The sequence below is a fragment of the Malania oleifera genome, chromosome 2 (assembly GCF_029873635.1).
Source record: "Malania oleifera isolate guangnan ecotype guangnan chromosome 2, ASM2987363v1, whole genome shotgun sequence".
Taxonomy (NCBI): domain Eukaryota; kingdom Viridiplantae; phylum Streptophyta; class Magnoliopsida; order Santalales; family Ximeniaceae; genus Malania; species Malania oleifera.
In genome coordinates this window covers 148,625,761-148,643,607 of record NC_080418.1, presented here as the reverse complement: position 1 = coordinate 148,643,607, position 17,847 = coordinate 148,625,761, and the positions used below count along the sequence as shown (strand labels likewise).

The window sequence follows — 17,847 nt, the reverse complement described above, 5'->3', positions numbered from 1 at the left end:
GAAGAGTTCTCCATTGCACATGGTCTGGACAAAATACTTGCAATTAGGTGTAAGAGTAGTATAAAAATAATCAGCTAACCTCCATAAGTCGAACCCGTGATGTGAGCAAGTACGTAGCAGATCTTTAAATCGCTCCCAGTAAGCCCGAAATGTTTCGTCATCCTATTACACAAAATTAAGAATCTGTTCTTGCAAAAATTGAGTTTTTTGTGAGGGACAAAACGCATGCAGAAATTCACGCTCCATATCAGACCAATTAGTGATAGAGTGAGATCTCAAGGAATGAAACCATATCTGTGCCCTATCCTGCAAAGTAGCAAGAAATAAATTCAATCGAATAGATTCATCAGTTTTAGCATGAGAGAAAAACATGTTACAGGTTAACTCAAACTCTGCTAGGTGCTGATAGGGGCACTCAGATTCCGAACCGTAGAATTTGGGTAGCAATGACGTCCTCTCGCACTGCATCATGAAATTTATTTCGTCATTAGGCAAAACAATGGAAGAGGATGCAGTGGCATATTCAAGTTGTAAAAAGTCCATTATCGTGCGCGGTGCAGGTGCAGCCATGTTTAAGTGTTTATTTTTTTTTCAAAACTCAATTTTTTTCTATTTTTTTTGTTTTCTTCTATTTTTTTTTCATAAAACTAATAAAAATGATGGGAAAAACGCTAATTTGAGACTAAGACTGACATTCCCAAGCAACGGCGCTAAAAACTTGACTCACTCGAAAAATAAGCAGCTCAAAAGTTATCCCAAGTATAGGAGTTACGTCGTGTAATATTCAGCCCAAGGGTTAGATCCTCTCCTCAGGGAATGCATTTTAATTTCAAATTTTACATTCATCCAATTGAAAATACAAATGTATTGAACTCAGTTCAGATTGGGGATTTTCAAGGTTATTCAATTTTACACACAAATTAAACCCTAAAAACTAACACGCATGGAATTAAAAAGCACTAATGGAAACCTTAACCTACTCAATGAAATACCGAAACACGCGCTAATTAAAGATGATGGCTTTTAACACGGAATTAAAAAATGCAATGAAGGAACTCAATCGGATTCAAAATACACAATAAAGACCGGAACTTTAACACAATCAAGAACTTGAACCACAATCACAAAGTAAACACAACCATGAACTTCAACGAAAAGAAAACATTCCAATGAGAACGGAACATGGAAAAGAAACGGACTTAACAAACCGACCCTAACTAAACCGGGCTTCGACAAAAAGATTATATTTTTGAAAAACAACTTAAAAAAAAAACACTTCCTTTCTCTTTTTTATATATTTTCTCCTTTTTTTTATTATTATTTTTAGAAATAAAACGGAATCTAAATTGAAGGAACGATAAATAATTAAATGAAACTAAATTAAATTCTTCAAATCTTACATTAATTAAGAGAACATAAAAAAATCAAAAATTAAACTTCACTCAAACAAATTAAAATTACTTGACAATCATTCAAATAGGTTTTTCAAAAACTCTACCAACTAACTTAAATAAGAAAGGAACTATTTTGCTGCAATTGAAAATAAAAGAAAGAGAAGAAAAGAAGAAAGAAGAAGAGAGAGAGATTGCATAGGTAAAAACAGCCATGTGAGTCCTCGGGTTGCAGGGAGATCCTCGGGTCTGTGGCTTCAGTGCATGGGACCTGTTGGAGAAACTGCTGTGGGCTGGCCTGCTCGTGGGATGGTATGGCAGCAGCAGAGGGGCTGACTGTTTGCAGAGGAGACTCGGGACCTGCTGCTTTGCTGGTGTAGCAGCAAGGGGAAGAGGAAGGGCAGAGAGGAGCTGTGGCAGCAGCTGGCCGAGGATGGAAGCTTGGAACAGGGGCTCTGGCTCGGGTTGCTGTGCTGTGGAAGATAGCTCACGGTTTGCAGGGGCTTCGAGAAGCTGTGCAGCACAGCAGTAAGGGAAAGAGGAAGGGCAGAGAGGAGCTGCGACATATTTGAGATTAGAGAGAGGGTGACAGAGAAGAGGGGAAGAGGAACGAGAGAGAGTAAGTATGAAGAGGAATAAGGAGTTTGTCAGAGAGGAAGAAGGAAGGGAAGAAGAGGGGAAGGGGTGCCGGAGGCACGCTGTGGGTAGGGGAGAAGGGGGGATTAAATAGGAGGGGCTTTGCTGCCCTAGACCCAAGAGACCAACCCGACCGGCCATGCATGGCCAGGTCAAATCAAAACTCATTTAAATATATATTTTTTTCCTTTTTAGTTCTCCGAACACGGCCAGTTTTGACCCTCTTAGAGCCCGTTTCGCGCAAAACTTAAAATATGAAAGTTATAGATAATCCTTGCCTATTTCTCCAAAAATTTGAATCATCTCGATCGGAGTTCGGACGGAAAAGTTATGCATGAAATACGAACAGGTGTCAGTTTTGGTTCTTGGGAATTTTTCTGCAATAAAAAATTACCAAAAATTCATAAATGGTGCAATAAAACTCAAAAATGATAAATATTGCAGTTTATTAAAATATTGGACAAATTTGGATATTTAATTAAAAATATAAGTCGTAAAGACCGGATTAAAGTGTCCAATTATGCAATTTTGACGCGTAATCACACTTCCCAACTAATGTTTTGTTAGTTTCTATCAAATGACGTGAATGAATCTCAGGGTCGTGCCTACAACTACAACTCCAGTGATCATGAAATTAATGCACATGAGATACAAGCATACTGTTTCACAAACAAGAATATAACTGAATGTCACACTGGCTTGTTCATATTCAATATGCACAACTCCAAAACACGTCACTCATGCAAGTTTCATCGTTTATATGTCATTTAAGAGCAATATACTCATATGAAGTTAATCAGTGGCACATTCAGAGTTAATGCAGTCATATAAGTCCGACTACAAACAGGGAAACTCTCGAGGTGTGTGTGATGTGTGTGACTCAGTACACCTAGGATACTAGTGGACAACTACAGAACAGTCGCTTTGACTCGGCCTAACTGGTATACCCTAAAAAACACTCAAAAAAAAAAGGGTTCACTCATCATATGTGAGGAAGAGTGTCGCGATCAAACATCCCACATATTAAAAGGAACAAACGCTAAGTATATGGAGTGGACTAGTCTGGAAAGGTTCTAACCTATCTTTGGATACTCTTGCATCAAAGTCTCAGCTTTGATCGGGTCAATGCCACCCTCAACAGAGGAGGGTTTCAAGCGGGTGAATTGATTAATTGTACAGCCCTGGTGCACTAGTGGGTAGCTTGATCCCCCAAAATCTCGTCTCATCTCTTCCCTGACTTGAAGGGCTATACCTCGCAACAGTTGGGATGTTTCAATTTCATCTCCGCTAGAAGCTCCCAACTCATCTCTTCCTCCATCGTCCACGCCTTTACCTCTTGGATCCATCCTGTATATATATATATAACTGAGTCAAGTTTAAAATTTCTAAATCTTAGTATAACTAACATAATTATTAAACAAGAAACCAATTTAATATCCAAATCCTCAATTAAGTATTCGATATCCAATTATCTGCAATCATCTTAACCTTCAAATCTGAATTCCAAGTTTCAGTCTCTCTGCTTGGAAACATCACCGTCGATGGATTTATCGTGGTTTTATGAAATCGTCTACTGATTTAGAAAATCACACGAGTTCTTCAAGGGATTTCTGCTTCCAGACTACAAAACAAACTCAAACTCCTGTCAGTTATTGATCTACCCATTCCTATCCTCATCCAACTCAAACCTATACTTTGGTATTAATTCTTAAAGTCTGCAAGACCGTTAGGCTCTGATACCAACTATAACGCCCTGTACCCATCATGTGGGGCCTAGGGTGTTATGAGACCAATCGTACGTCTCCGATACCATTTACATAGTAGAACTAATTAAACAACCTCAAATATAATACCAAAGTTCTATATACATATATAAACAAACCCATAAAAGATGATACCAAATCCTCCATATTACAAAACCAGGAAATATTTTAACATAAAACTGTATATAAACTTGTTCCTTTAAACACTCACAACTAAACCCCGCCCTAGAGCTTTCTAAGCTTGGTCACCTGAAGGACCTAAAAAGAATAATAATTCGTCAGGGTGAGACATCTCTCAGTAAGGAAGAAAAAGCTATAAATAGTGTGTGATAGAGAGTTTAATATATACAAAAATAATCATTCATAATTCAGTATCCTTAGCACCAAAGAATCCACATAATCAATTACATCACTGACATCTGATAACATACACACATTCATAATTATTTTTACTGATATTGCTCGAGAATAAGGAATATTACCCACTCATACAAGTAACTTCTCTCTACTTTGCCAATAATACCAGGGCACTCACCTTACTCAGTAAGCCCTCAAGTTATGTATCCAAGTAAAGTCTCCAAGAATAGGGAAGTTTACCCCCCCATACAAGTAACTTCCCTCTACTCTGGTACCAATAGAAAATAACCAAGGCACTTGCCTTCCTCAGCAAGCCCTCGGTTGGAGAATTCTACCTTACCATAAATACTTATGTAATTATAATTACACGCATCCAATGCCATCATATCACAGAGATCCACACATATACACATACCACAAGCAATCCACACATGATACACATCCACACAAGATTATTCACACAGTCTTCATTCACACCCACACAAGGTTCATATCCAACACAAGATACATGTGAATTACGGTGTTATCCCAAGAGGGGGGGGGGGGGGTAAATTGGGTATTTCAAAATTATTTAGGTTTATTTTACCACTTAATCCCTATTTCAATATTTAACAAAATAATTGCAGCGGCTTGAAATTAATTCAAATTATTATCTCAATAAATTCAATTATACCCAATTAATTATCAAGTGCATGTAATACTAATGAACATACAAACATGCAAAAACTGATAATGAAATGCAAACGGAAATTAAAAAGTTAAAGGAAGAGAGAAGGCAAACACGATTTTATGAGATTCTGCCAACTCGGCCTACATCCTCGCCTTGAGCAACCCACTCAAGGATTCCACTAAATCTCTACTCCTTTAACCGGGACAAAGCTCCCTTACAATCCGCTGCTTACAAGAGGCACAACTTCCTCCTACTCCACTGCTTACAAGAGATACAACTTCCTCCTCCTCGGTTCATAACCTGAACTTTGATTATAATATAGAATTACAATTATGCAAAACTCAATATTACTTCTAACCAAGCTAGTGAGTACAATAGAAATCCTAATACATATTCATATGATAAAACTTGAAGCTTAGTATGTATATAATCATTAGATCATTATATGAATGATATCCTTCACAAATCTACCCTTTAAACAATATCTCCCAAAAAATGATTTTATAAATAAGTGCTTTGGAGAAACGTATGGTTCGATTTCAGAATACTTTATGTAAGATTAGAAAATAAGATCCTTTCAAAAATAATCTTGAATAATGCCCAGATCTAGGTTTTTACTATCAATAATTTGTAAAGTTGAATATTTGAATAAATATATGACTTGGAATATTGCAAAGATTTAAACACTATGTTTCGAAAATAATATTCCTCAAGAATATGTATTTAGAAGCTCTTAGTATTTGCAATCAAATAATTCTTACACTAATCAAATAGCAAATTTTTGAATGAAGATATATTTGAAACTTTCTTCAAGATTTTAGTTTAAACAAAAATTTTTCTTAAGTAGTGATCTTTCACAAAATGTTTATCTAATTAATAACTCAAGATCAACCTCTCAAAAATGAATATTCAAGAATAAGTTTTGTTGACCCTATGGGTCATACCCTGTTTTGATTATGACAAATACTCAGGCATCTAATGGTTGTCAAGTCTATGTGCAGGTTGTTATTGGCAAATACTCATATTGTAAAGTCAATTAATGTAATATGAGTCTGTAATAGTAACTAGGGATATGGTCTGTAATAATCTCTGCATTACATACATGTAGGTTTGTAAGCTCATAAATGTCATAGACTAACTTGAAAAGACTTTAGATCCCAGCACTTGCACGTAAGAAAGTCCCCATAATCACTTGCTTAATTAGGGGATTCGATTGAAATTAAAATGAATATAATGGGCAAATATGTGAGAGGTCGGGTGACCGAACCCTAGGAGTTCAAAACTCCTCGGGCGCCCGAACTGTTGGAAAGTCAACAGTTTGACCAGGTTTCGGGCGACTGAACCTATAATGAACATATCGCCCTCGGGTGACCGAACCTATGTCAGAGAGTTTTTTCACCAACCCGGGCACCCGAACCTTCGCGTTCAAAAAGGCCTCGGGTGACCGAACTAGCTGAGTTTTCTGGTTCGGTTAACCGAACTCAGCTTCGGACATCCGAACCACGGACAAAAATTTTTTGTCTTTGGTTCAACCAACCGAACCTTTCTTCAAGCACCCGAACCTTTAAAAATAGATTTTCTAATAGAGTATATTCAGGCACCCGAATCTCGCGGGTTAAATTATTTTTACCGGGGATAAATTTTAATTAAACAGGGTTAATTTTTACTAAACTTCTTTAACAAATTTAAGAATGCCCTATGTGTCCCCCAATGATTATAATTTACCCTTTTTCTATATATAGGGGTTCATTTATCAAGATTAAGTGTGGATTAGCAAATAGGATTAAGCCAAAAACTGTAACGACCTCAAAATTCTTATCATTTATATATATATATATATATATATATATATACATATACAATAAACATTCCTACGCAACGGAAACATAAATCATAAAACCATTTATACATAAACTGTACAATACCAAAATGTAGTATATAGTAGGTGTGTACACGGTTCGGTTCGGTTCAATTATTGCCAAAACCGTCAATTGAACCGAACTCTCGGTTTTTAAAACTACTGAACCGCAACCGAACCGTATACCATCGGTTTAAAACCAAACCAAACTGTTTATTTTACGGTTCGGTTCGGTTATTTCGGTTTTACCAAATTTTAGACTAACAGAATAAAAAAATAATTATATGAAGCCAGCCACAGCCAACTGGGCCACGGCTTTAGGGCTTTGATTGCAAAGCCCAGCACGGAAGAGATTCAGCATATCCAACTTCAATAAATAGGGTGAGGAAAATTTTTCCTTCCCATTTCCAACCAATGTGGGACGGCCAAAGCAGTAGAGCACCAAGATAATCTCAGCGTGAGTCCGTGAGCGTGAGCGACTGGCGTGGGCGACGGGCGTGACCGTGAGCGATTGGCGTTGTTGTGTGTGTCTATGTGAGCGTGAGCGTGGGTGTGACCATAAGCGACTTGCGTGGGTGACGGGCGCGAGCGTGGGCGTTGCTGTGTGTGACAGTGTAAGCGTGGGCGTGGAGAACTGGAGATGTGGGCGTTGTAGTTGCTGCGTGTGTCTGCGTGAGCGTGAGCATGGGTGTTGCTGTGTGTGTCTGTGTGAGCGTGAGCATGGGCGTGACCGTGAGCGACCGGCGTGGGCGATGGGCGTGAGCGTGGGCGTTGCTATATGTGACATTGTGAGCGTGGGCGTGGAGAACTGGAGATGTGGGCGTTGCAGTTGCTCTGTGTGTCTGTGTGAGCGTGAGCGTGGGCGTTGCTGTGTGTGTCTATGTGAACGTGAGCGTGGACGTTACTGGAGATGTGGGCGTTGCAGTTGCTGTGCGTTGCCGGTTGTGTATGTCTGTGTGAGCGTGAGATGGAGAAGATGATGCCTTGCCTGCTATGGTAGATTGGTAGTAGCACTGTTGCAGGCTACTATTGGTTCGGTCCTTCTTCCTAATAGCACTCTTCCCACATGGCCAAAATGGGAAGTTTTGGTTCTCATTCCTCTTTTATAAAATCCTTCCCCACTCCTTGAGAAAGTATAAGCCAATAATTTAAATTAAAAAATAATGTAGGTATAATTATTTTTTCCACATGCATTTGTAATCAAAGTTCCTAGAATATAATTATTTTAAAATTATAGTCGGTTTTCGGTTATTACACTTCGATTTTTGAGTGAAACCGAAACTGAAACCGAAAATCTATTTTTTATATGTTCAAAACCGAAACCGATTACCGAAATCGAAAAACCGAACCAAAGCTTCAAACGGTTCGGTTTCGGTCCGATTCTCGATTTTTCGGTAAATTTTGTACACCCCTAGTATATACAGATCATGTCCATACAAAGTAAACCCCTCTATCCTCATCTTTCCTAAAAATTCAAACTTGTCAAAAACTCACCCAAAACCAAGGGTGATCTAAATACCCTCTATCCGCAAGCCTGATCTGCTCGCCTCACTGGCTCACCTGAAAAATGTTAGAGTAATGGCGTGAGTCAACGCTCAGTAAGTGGAAATATGCTATCACTAGTGTGTGGCAACTAAGTTAAGGATACTTTTAAAAATAATAACTGAACTGCAATGAAATAAATCATCTGTAAAACATATCTTTCTTTCACAATTTAAAACATATTGTATCATCTGTTTTTCTACTTTTCATACTGGTAATATCATACTATACTCATCATATACTGTAAAACTGTAAACACATATATATATATATATATATATATATATATATATATATAACTGTGCTTTTATCCCTAGGACTCTGTACATCATGATTTGATCCCTCATGACAGGGTTGTGCGGCCCGTAGGCGGGACTCTATCTGGTCGGCCCTCCAGATAAGTCATCATACTCTACACTACCTCAGCCCGGCCAAATTACATCCTCTCCTAAGCTCGGGTCTGGCTTCTACCTCGTCAAACCGGCCCCCTCAACCCAGTGTACTGGGGAGCTGCATACTCTCCAAGCACGACTGACGGTACCCACATACTATCTGAGATATGTGGTTGCACTCTATCTATATCTAGCAACGGTACCGTGCTCTGTAATATGTATCTATCTGTGTATCTTTCCTCAGGGATTTGATACTATATACATATATACATATATACTTTTTTACTATTTTCATCATGATTTTAAAATTACCATAACTCTATCTTTTGGTAGTGTAAATACTGTATCTGTAGCATCTTGATGCTACCTCTGTATATCTATCTGTGTATTCTGTATATATACTCTATCTGTGTGTTCTGTATGTTATGGTAATAGGAAAACATGGCATGCTATAACACTGTATATATATATACTGTTCTATAATAAGCTGTAATATAAAATACTGATATAAGTATCTGTATACATGTATATGGATATATGTATATATCTGTTTCATGAAACCATTCATATAAAAGTTGTATAAGCATGTACATTTCTCTGTGAATATAAATCTATATTTGTATATTCTATGTAAACTTATATACTGGAAAAACCATGTAAATTGTATGTACTATCATTAACTGTGTATTCAGTATAGTATGATACATCACAAAACTATATAAATTCTTTATCTCATGGAAATCTACTCAGGCCACACAAGCATTTAACTCATATTCTGTATAAACTATGTAATAAACTGAAATGAGTATATGTTTATAAATTCTCTAATAACTTTATAAAAATTCCTAACATAGCATATTTCCCTTACCTCAATTTCGAAAAGCCCCAATAAAAATCTGGCTCTATACCCGCAGGATTCCTAACTCAACATCCTGAAAACACAATGTGCCAGAACAAAACATCAGTATTTCTTAGTCTACATCATTTCCTATAACTGTCAGAAAGTCAAAAACTCAATAAAATATCTTACCCTGAATTTGGGATGAAATCCAACTTCGTTTTCTCGACGATCCGCTCCGGCAAACTTGTAGAGAATTCCAGCAGGAGCATCGTGGCAGCTTCGGATCGTCGATCTGGTGACTAGTGGGACCAAAAACGAAGAGAGAAGGGAGAGAGAGTCGTAGGAGAGAGAGAGAGAGAGAGAGAGAGAGGAGAGAGAGAGATTTCCTAAAAAATGAAATAATTCCCAAATTCTTGTATATATATATAACAGAGGATTTCGTCAACGAGCCAGTTCTTCGTCGATGAGTCCTTCACAAATTTCGTCGACGAGACCCTGTATTCGTCAACGAAATTCAGGCTGCCTCAGAACCCCTCTCGGTATTTTCTCATCGACGAAGCCCTGTGTTCATCGACAAAATTCTGAAGACCTTCGTTGACGAAACCCTATGTTCGTCGACAAAGCTTGGAAAATTTTCTGAAATTATGATTATTTAATATTATCTCCAAAATGCAATGTCGTCGACGAAGTCTACGGCCTCCTTCTGTTTCTGTATCTATTTTCTCTCCCTCTTATTATTAAAATGTTATTATTCTTCGGGTCACTACAAAAACTCTTTCAACTTTTCCAAACCCTTTTTGCTCATACTACCTCCATACACTCTACAACTTTGATTTTATTGATTAATCAAGTGTAGTGAGAGTGCTTAGAGTGTTTATACATCATTCCATATTTCTTATACTCATATTGCTTTGCTTGGTTGTTTGATATTGATTTTGGGGAGTTAAGCAAGGTTTTCCCCGAGATTTCATTTAATAAATCTTGTGTTGGGAAAAACCTAGTAGCTTAAGGATATTTGCTTTATCATTGCAAAGATTTCTATAGCTTGATTTTGTTGTGCAAAATATTTTTAACAAGCTATATTATTCTTTCAAGCAACTCTTGAGCATATTATATTGAAGAAAATATTTTGAGTTGTTTTGAATATTTACAGCATCTTTGAAACCCTGGTTTATTATTGAGATTTGATATTTACTGTTGCAAAGAAATAGCTTGACAAGAACACTCTTAAGCATATTAACGATCATATCTTGTTGAGTGTAGCTTGCACAAAAATATACATCACTGAGCTTACATTTACCTATATTATTGATGTGTGGTTGATTAAGTATACTGCGCGTATTGGGTACATATCTGCTTTACATCAAAGAAAAATCATTGTACCAATTGATTGTGAAAAATACTGTTGTATTTCCAAGTATGGCCTGAGGGGGTTTGATCTAGTTTGGAAGGATCAGGTTGGGGTCAGCCCTGTGAATTTGACCTAGGGGCTTCTCTGTCCTATAAGGAGAGTTTGTAAAGATTAAGGTTAGCCCTGTGCTAATTGACCTGATTGTATTAGATGCCGCTCCACCCGTTAAGTGAACATTAGTGGAATCCTTGGACTTGCGAGCTAGAAGCAAGGACGTAGGCACAGTTGACCGAACCTCGATAACATATCGTGTGTCTATTTATATTTCTGCACTTTATATTTACCACACGTGTATGTTATTGTTTAAATGATGCGCATGATTTAAATTCTGCATATTATACTTATCTGCGCATTTGGGTAGACAACCATAGGTTGTGAATGTACTAGTGCTATTTACGTCAAACTTAGGAAAAAGTTTTAAATTCCAATTCACCCCCTATTGGAAATACACCAAAGCTAACAAGTTTGTGAGATGGAAAATTCATTGAGAATAAGCAAACAATTAGTTTGATCGCCAAACCTCAATACCCAAATTGTTTGCACAATATTCACTAGAACTCCTTTTGAAAATCAACGTAGCCCAATATTAGATATGATCTAAATGCTTTCAAATCATAGGCAAGAACTTAGCAATGTGTTTAATGCTTCCTAGAGTTGTGTATACGTTCAAGGCTCCCAATCATATGCCAAAAGTGAGGCACTAGGGTTTAGAGGTTGTTTTTATAAGTAATCTCGGCCTTAGGTTAAGTCTTGACTGTTGGATCAATTTGATTAAGTGAATAACCCGCGTGTTTTCTCGCTGAAGTTCAGATTTTTAAAGTTTCTGCAGGTTCAAACGTCTGATGTTCCTTAACACACTAAAAATTATAGTTTGGACACCAGGTCAGATGACTGAACTGAAGGTTCAGTCTTCTGAGGGTGTTATGACTGTTCTGTGTTTTAACAATTAAATCTTCAGATGATTGAACTAATTCTTCAGTCTTCTGAGGAAATTCTTCAGACGTTTGATGTAAAACTTCAGTCATCTGAGGTTGTATCTTCAGAATTCTACGGGTACATCTCAGTCGTCTAGGCAGACCAATTTCAGAATTTTTATTTTCAATTTCAAAATCAATTTTCCTTTCTTGCTTTGATCCATTATAAAACATTTTACGGGGTTCAAAATAAGGTCTCTAAGTCCATGTTTAACCCTAGAAGATTTTCATGAGATGCATGTGTAGGGCATGTTTTGAGCTTCTAGATATATCATATAAAATATGCAATTACAATCAATTCTAAATACGCATTCCCATGACGATATTGAACTTGACGCTTGCATCTTCATTCATTCTTCTACACTTTTAGTTCCATGGATTGTGGCAGATTATATATGTTTTAATTCTCGTGGCTTCTATGACTTCATCACCTTTCGTGCATGAGTAATGTTCCTACTCACATTCTCAATGCACATATCAAATACAAAGTGATTTGTCATTATCAAAGCAGGATTGGACTCATAGAGTCAACAATACAATGTTTACACAGGACTCTCATCCATACAAAACATGCGGTCCACACAGGACTGGTCCACATAGGTTATAAATTCACACACAATCTCTTTCATAGTAAATCGATAAAACAAACTCCTCATTCCACTGCCAATGTTTTACCTCCTTAATATAAATGCCCATATAACGACCTCCTCATACCACTGCCAACTCTATATGGCAATTTATATCAGGTACGATATAACGATCTCCTCATACCACTGCCAACGCTGTATCGCAATTTACATAAATCACAATACATATCAATAACAAAACCAACCACTCAAGCACATCTACGCATTTATCACATTATACACAATTAGATAGTATTCACAATCAAGCAGAATTTGCAGCCAAAACAGTAACCACAAGCACACAATAAATCATAATCTCGTAGTACTCACAACCATTTAATTATGAAATTTATCTTCCATGCCACATGACTTTTCTCAAATACCATATATTTAATTAAAATCATCCTTAATCCAAAAGTCTAATCATTCAGAAAATTATTCCTAAATATGTATAATTTTATACTAGAGTTTGTGTGGTTATGAACTCTGTGTGGGTGTGAATTATCATTTGTTTTAATTTCCAAATATACAATTCTATTTTTCTTTTAATTACCATTGGTTTAATACACAAAAATAGAATTGAATAAAATGAAATCAATCTTTATACTTTACATATTTATCATATAATTTTTTTATTACATTTCAATTTCATTCCAATGTACCAAATAATGTTGAGTTAGAAAAGATGATGATCATAGTGCCTGACGAAAAGGTTAGTGTAATGTCAGACCTTTGAATAATATAATTTTTAATGTTCGATAACTAAAACATAAAGTAATCAAACTATAGTCATGAAATTTATTTCAAAAAATGAAAAATTGACAGGTCTATGATTTTATGCTTAGACAATATAAAAAAATGAGTGTGACTTGGAAGTCAAGGGTTCGAGGCGTGGAAATAGTCTCTTACAAAAATGTAATGTGAGGTTGCGTACTATAAACCCATCATGATCTGCCCCTTCTCAGGCTACTCCTTTTACAATATACAAAAATGAGTTAGTACTATTAACTAATAGATCGATATAATTTCTATCATTTTTCCGTATGTGAAACCAACTCTCATCTTACTTTGAACATACACTAAATCTGCATTTGAGGGTATAGAAAAATTTATATTTAAATTTAGATTTATACAGATTCAAGTAAAAAATAATGCAAAAGAATATTATATCTTTTTTTAAAATGTATACAAATTCAAACTCAAGCCTTAAAATCTATAATCCTAAATAACTAACGAGGATAATCTAAATCATCACATTAACAATATAAACAATCTAGGACGTTAATGTATTCATTTATTTTATAATAAAAAACTTATGTTCAAACTTTGGGGCTTGAACCAAGGAATTAAACCTAAACTCGATCTCTTCTTTTGATTACCATATGATATCAGATTACGAAAAATAAGATTTGAACCTTTACCAACAACAAACACTCTTTGTGTCCATTAATTACGCAACACACATCATAAAAATAATATTTTTGTTTTTATTTTTTGATCTACGGCGAAGAATGTGACTACCCATTTGAAATAAAATTAAAAAAACAAAAACAAGGGAAGAAGAAGAAAGCAAGATTGACAGAGGTAGACCTCTAGAAAAAGAAAAAAAAAAAAAAAAAAAAGATAAATAAACACAAATAAAAAGAAAAAAGAAAAACAACACAGCTTTGCCTATAGGTACCTACATGACACATGATGTGTGTGTGTCGGTGAGTGATGGGCATGTAACTCTTACACAATTTTTTATTATTAGGAAAAAAATTTATTATTTATTATTTTTTATAATTATAAAGGAAGTTTAGGACAAATGTAATGTTGTTATCCGTGTGACCTAGATGTTATGAGTTTGAGATGTAGAAATAAACTTACAAAAATAAAAGGTAAGAATATGTGCTATATATTTATTGTGATTCGTTCATTTCTCAAATGCCGTATAAGCGAGAACTTTGTGCACCGGACTGTTTTTTTTTTTTTTTCAATAATTTAAAATGAAAAAATTGGGTGAAGTTAAAAAGTCGTGTTGGCGTCTTGGCATGGCTGTGGATTTCTGACGCCAACTTTTTTACACCGCCACATATTATATTTCAAAATTTCAAGCCCACTTATAATTATTTTCTAAAAGGAAAATACCAAAAGCCAATCAGAGCTTGCCATGTATATGAATTGAGGCTAAAGATAATGCGTACGAGTCAAATTGACTAATATGCCCCTACTTCCTAGAAAGTCCCATGCGGTGACATCATGGGCATTCTTGGTAGGTACAAAATTGAGCCCATGACTTCATGACAATGCCGTGACTTCATGACAATGCAATGCCGTAGGCTTCATGACAATGCCGCTTTATATGAAGGGTCTCGATGTTCCAAAGTTTCATCAACTAAACTTTGGTGGGCAAAATTTTTCTATCACAATTCACAATGGCCAAGTTTCACTCCTTCCTCTTCATTTTCTCCATCTCACTTTTTATTTCGGTTTCGATCGCCGAAAAAAATGACAAATTTGTCGAAGTTAAAAAGAAGGGAATTCGATATCGAAGCGAGAAGATTAGCGTCTTTGAATTCTATTGGCATGATATTGTGAGCGGTTTGAACCGGACGTCCATGACAGTGGTGCACCCGGCCTCAAATGCCACGGCCACTAGGTTCGGCCTTGTGAATATGATCGACAACCCATTGACGGTCGGGCCGGGCCCTAAGTCCAAGCTAATTGGACGAGCCCAAGGGTTTTACGCCTTGGCCTCGCAAGAGCAAGTTGAATTATTGATGGCTATGAACTTCGTCTTTGTTGAGGGCAAGTACTGCAATAGTACCATAACTGTGCTCGGTCGAAACCCGGTTTTCGACACTGAGAGGGAGATGCCGGTGATTGGCGGTAGTGGGCTTTTTCGATTTGCTCGGGGCTATGTTAAGCTCAAGACTCATGACTTCAATCCAACCACAAGAGATGTTGTTGTTAAGTATATTGTTCGTGTGCTGCATTTTTTATGTTTTGGGCTTTATTTTGTTGCACGCTTTTTTGAGCCACTATTTATGACACTTAATAGTATTGGAACTATAAAAAATTCAGAGTTTATTTTGTTAGACACTTTTTTGAGCAACTATTTTTTTATTTAATAATATAATAAAGTATGCTTAAATTAAAAAGGGAAAAAAATGTTGTATTGATAGTCGAATTCTTCTTAAGTTTTCTACTGTAATTTGTTAGTACAGTAACTCAATTCCCTTGTCTAATCATAAAAAAAGTAGAGTAAGATGTTGACTAATTGACTATTCATATGGCTTCTAAGAAGAAAAAAACTATTTAAAAATCAAATAATCCCACTAATCTAGAACCTAAATCTGTCAATGAATGTCGGTATAGAAGTGATTGATCAAAATGGAAAAAAGCTATCACATCAGAATTAAACTCTCTATCAAAAATAAAAGTTTTTGTACCTGTAGTCCAGACACTAGAAGATGTCTAATCCGTTGGATACAAATGGATATTTGTGCCCAAGCGAAATGAAAATAATGAAATTACTCGATATAAAGCGAGGCTTGTGGCACAAGGTTTCTCGCAAAAATTCGGAATTGATTGTGAGGAGACATATTCTCCCATAATAGAAGGAATCATGTCTAAGCTTTCAGAGTCAAATCTATGGCTGGACATGGTTTAATTAATCCATTCATAATTCTCGAACCAACAACCGAAATAAAATATCTGTTCAACAAGAAATGTAAATTGAAATTGAATCATTTTAAACGGTCATTGCTATCTCATTTTAAATTTCTAAGCTTTGAGCAGGGTTTGACATGTCTTCTTAGGTAAAATATAGAATGTGTTCAGGAGAAAAAGATAAAGGAGAGATGAATCAGACATTGATAGTGAATTTAGCAATGATCTTGTTTCGATGGTGGACTTTTACTTGATGAAATTTGTGACAAATTGGATAGTTCATGAACAAATTGGTTTGTGAAATGATGGCAAGTACAACTTTTACTTGATGGAATGCACTTGAGAGAGAAACACATGCTTCTATTTTAGAGCAAGAATATGGGAATTTTGATATACAAGCAAATAGAAATAAAGCACCTCACATATTAATGAAATAAGTGTAATGGTGTACCATTACAATTCGAATTTTGAAATGCATTTGAATTGTCGAAGCTAATATTGACCCATTTTTGTGAATCTTTAAGGTAAGTGTTCCTTATTGAAGGATAGTTCTTTAAGGTAATGCTTTGTGAATCTTCTAAAATCCCCAACTTCTAATCCCTCTTTGCAACAATTTAAAACATGTCTGTCAATGCCAAGTCTGCTTGCTCCTCCACTTGGTGTTCCTATTTAAAGCCATTTTATTGCAACATTTAAAAAGAGAATTGAGAAGAGGAGGGGATGATCAAAGAGAGAAAGGGTTAGAGGAATAAAAGAGAAAGAGAGAACAAAGGATTGGAGTAGAAGCATTTCCGTTTAATAATTCCTTAGAATGGAATTTGAATTCAAGTTTGTTCATATTGAGAATTCTATGCGATCGATAAGAAATTTTTTTGGGGAATATAGTATGTTATTAAATTGTAAAATTTTTATAACTCACGAGTTTTTTCTTTTTCAAATATAAATTTGAGTTTCCTCGAGAATGACATTCTGTTCTTAAAAACATTATTTATAAACATGTGATTTCTCGAACTAAACATATACTATAGACTTACCTTACCAAAAAAGTCAGCATTTTCAAGGTCATCCAAAACAACACATCATGTTCATAGCTTGTTATTATAATAATTTCAAGGTGATTACTAATTGATAATATTTTAAACTTAATTATGCTAACTTCAGCGGTGAAGTTTCATATATGGTGTTTGATAATAATATTAAGTTTTAAGTTTTGTTTCAATGTCTTCTACAAAAGTTCTTTTTGTTCTTAAAAAGTCAAAAAAAATTGTCTTGCAAGTTCTGGTGAGTTCGTAATCTTCAAGTCAATGGTAAATGTAAGACATTTTAATTTTATGCACATGGCATTTCTTTTTTCACTGAACTCTTCTTCGGGATTTGTTTATAGTTGTATGGAAAATATGATTCAAAAAAAAAGTTTGGTAGCTTTATTGGAAATATTTTAAGCCCCTACATAACATATATATATATATATATATATATATATATATATATATATATATATATAGAAATTTTTAATTTAGGACTCAAACCTTGAAAAAATTACCTAGCATATATATATATAGATAAATTTTTAATTTAGGACTTAAACCTTAGAAAAAATTCTCTAGCATCATTTCCTTGCTTCTTTTAATATTCAACATTTGAAAATTACCCACAAACGTTCGACTACTAAAAAAATAATTTTGAAGCCCAATAATAATGTTTGGATATCTGGTGCAATACTTAATACCTA

The 17,847-nt window shown here is 35.5% G+C and overlaps 1 protein-coding gene across 1 annotated transcript; it reads left to right on the top strand.

Moving 5' to 3' along the window:
* The first annotated feature begins 14,839 nt into the window (after positions 1-14,839).
* LOC131149927 (dirigent protein 19-like) lies at positions 14,840-15,614 on the top strand. The gene has a single exon (XM_058100728.1). The coding sequence runs from the start codon at positions 14,879-14,881 to the stop codon at positions 15,572-15,574; it is 696 nt and encodes a 231-aa protein (XP_057956711.1). The 5' UTR covers positions 14,840-14,878; the 3' UTR covers positions 15,575-15,614.
* Positions 15,615-17,847: the final 2,233 nt, after the last annotated feature.

What these genes read in the sequence shown, in the direction of transcription:
- LOC131149927 (XM_058100728.1), top strand. Translation starts at nt 14,879, where the DNA reads ATGGCCAAGTTTCACTCCTTCCTCTTCATTTTCTCCATCTCACTTTTT.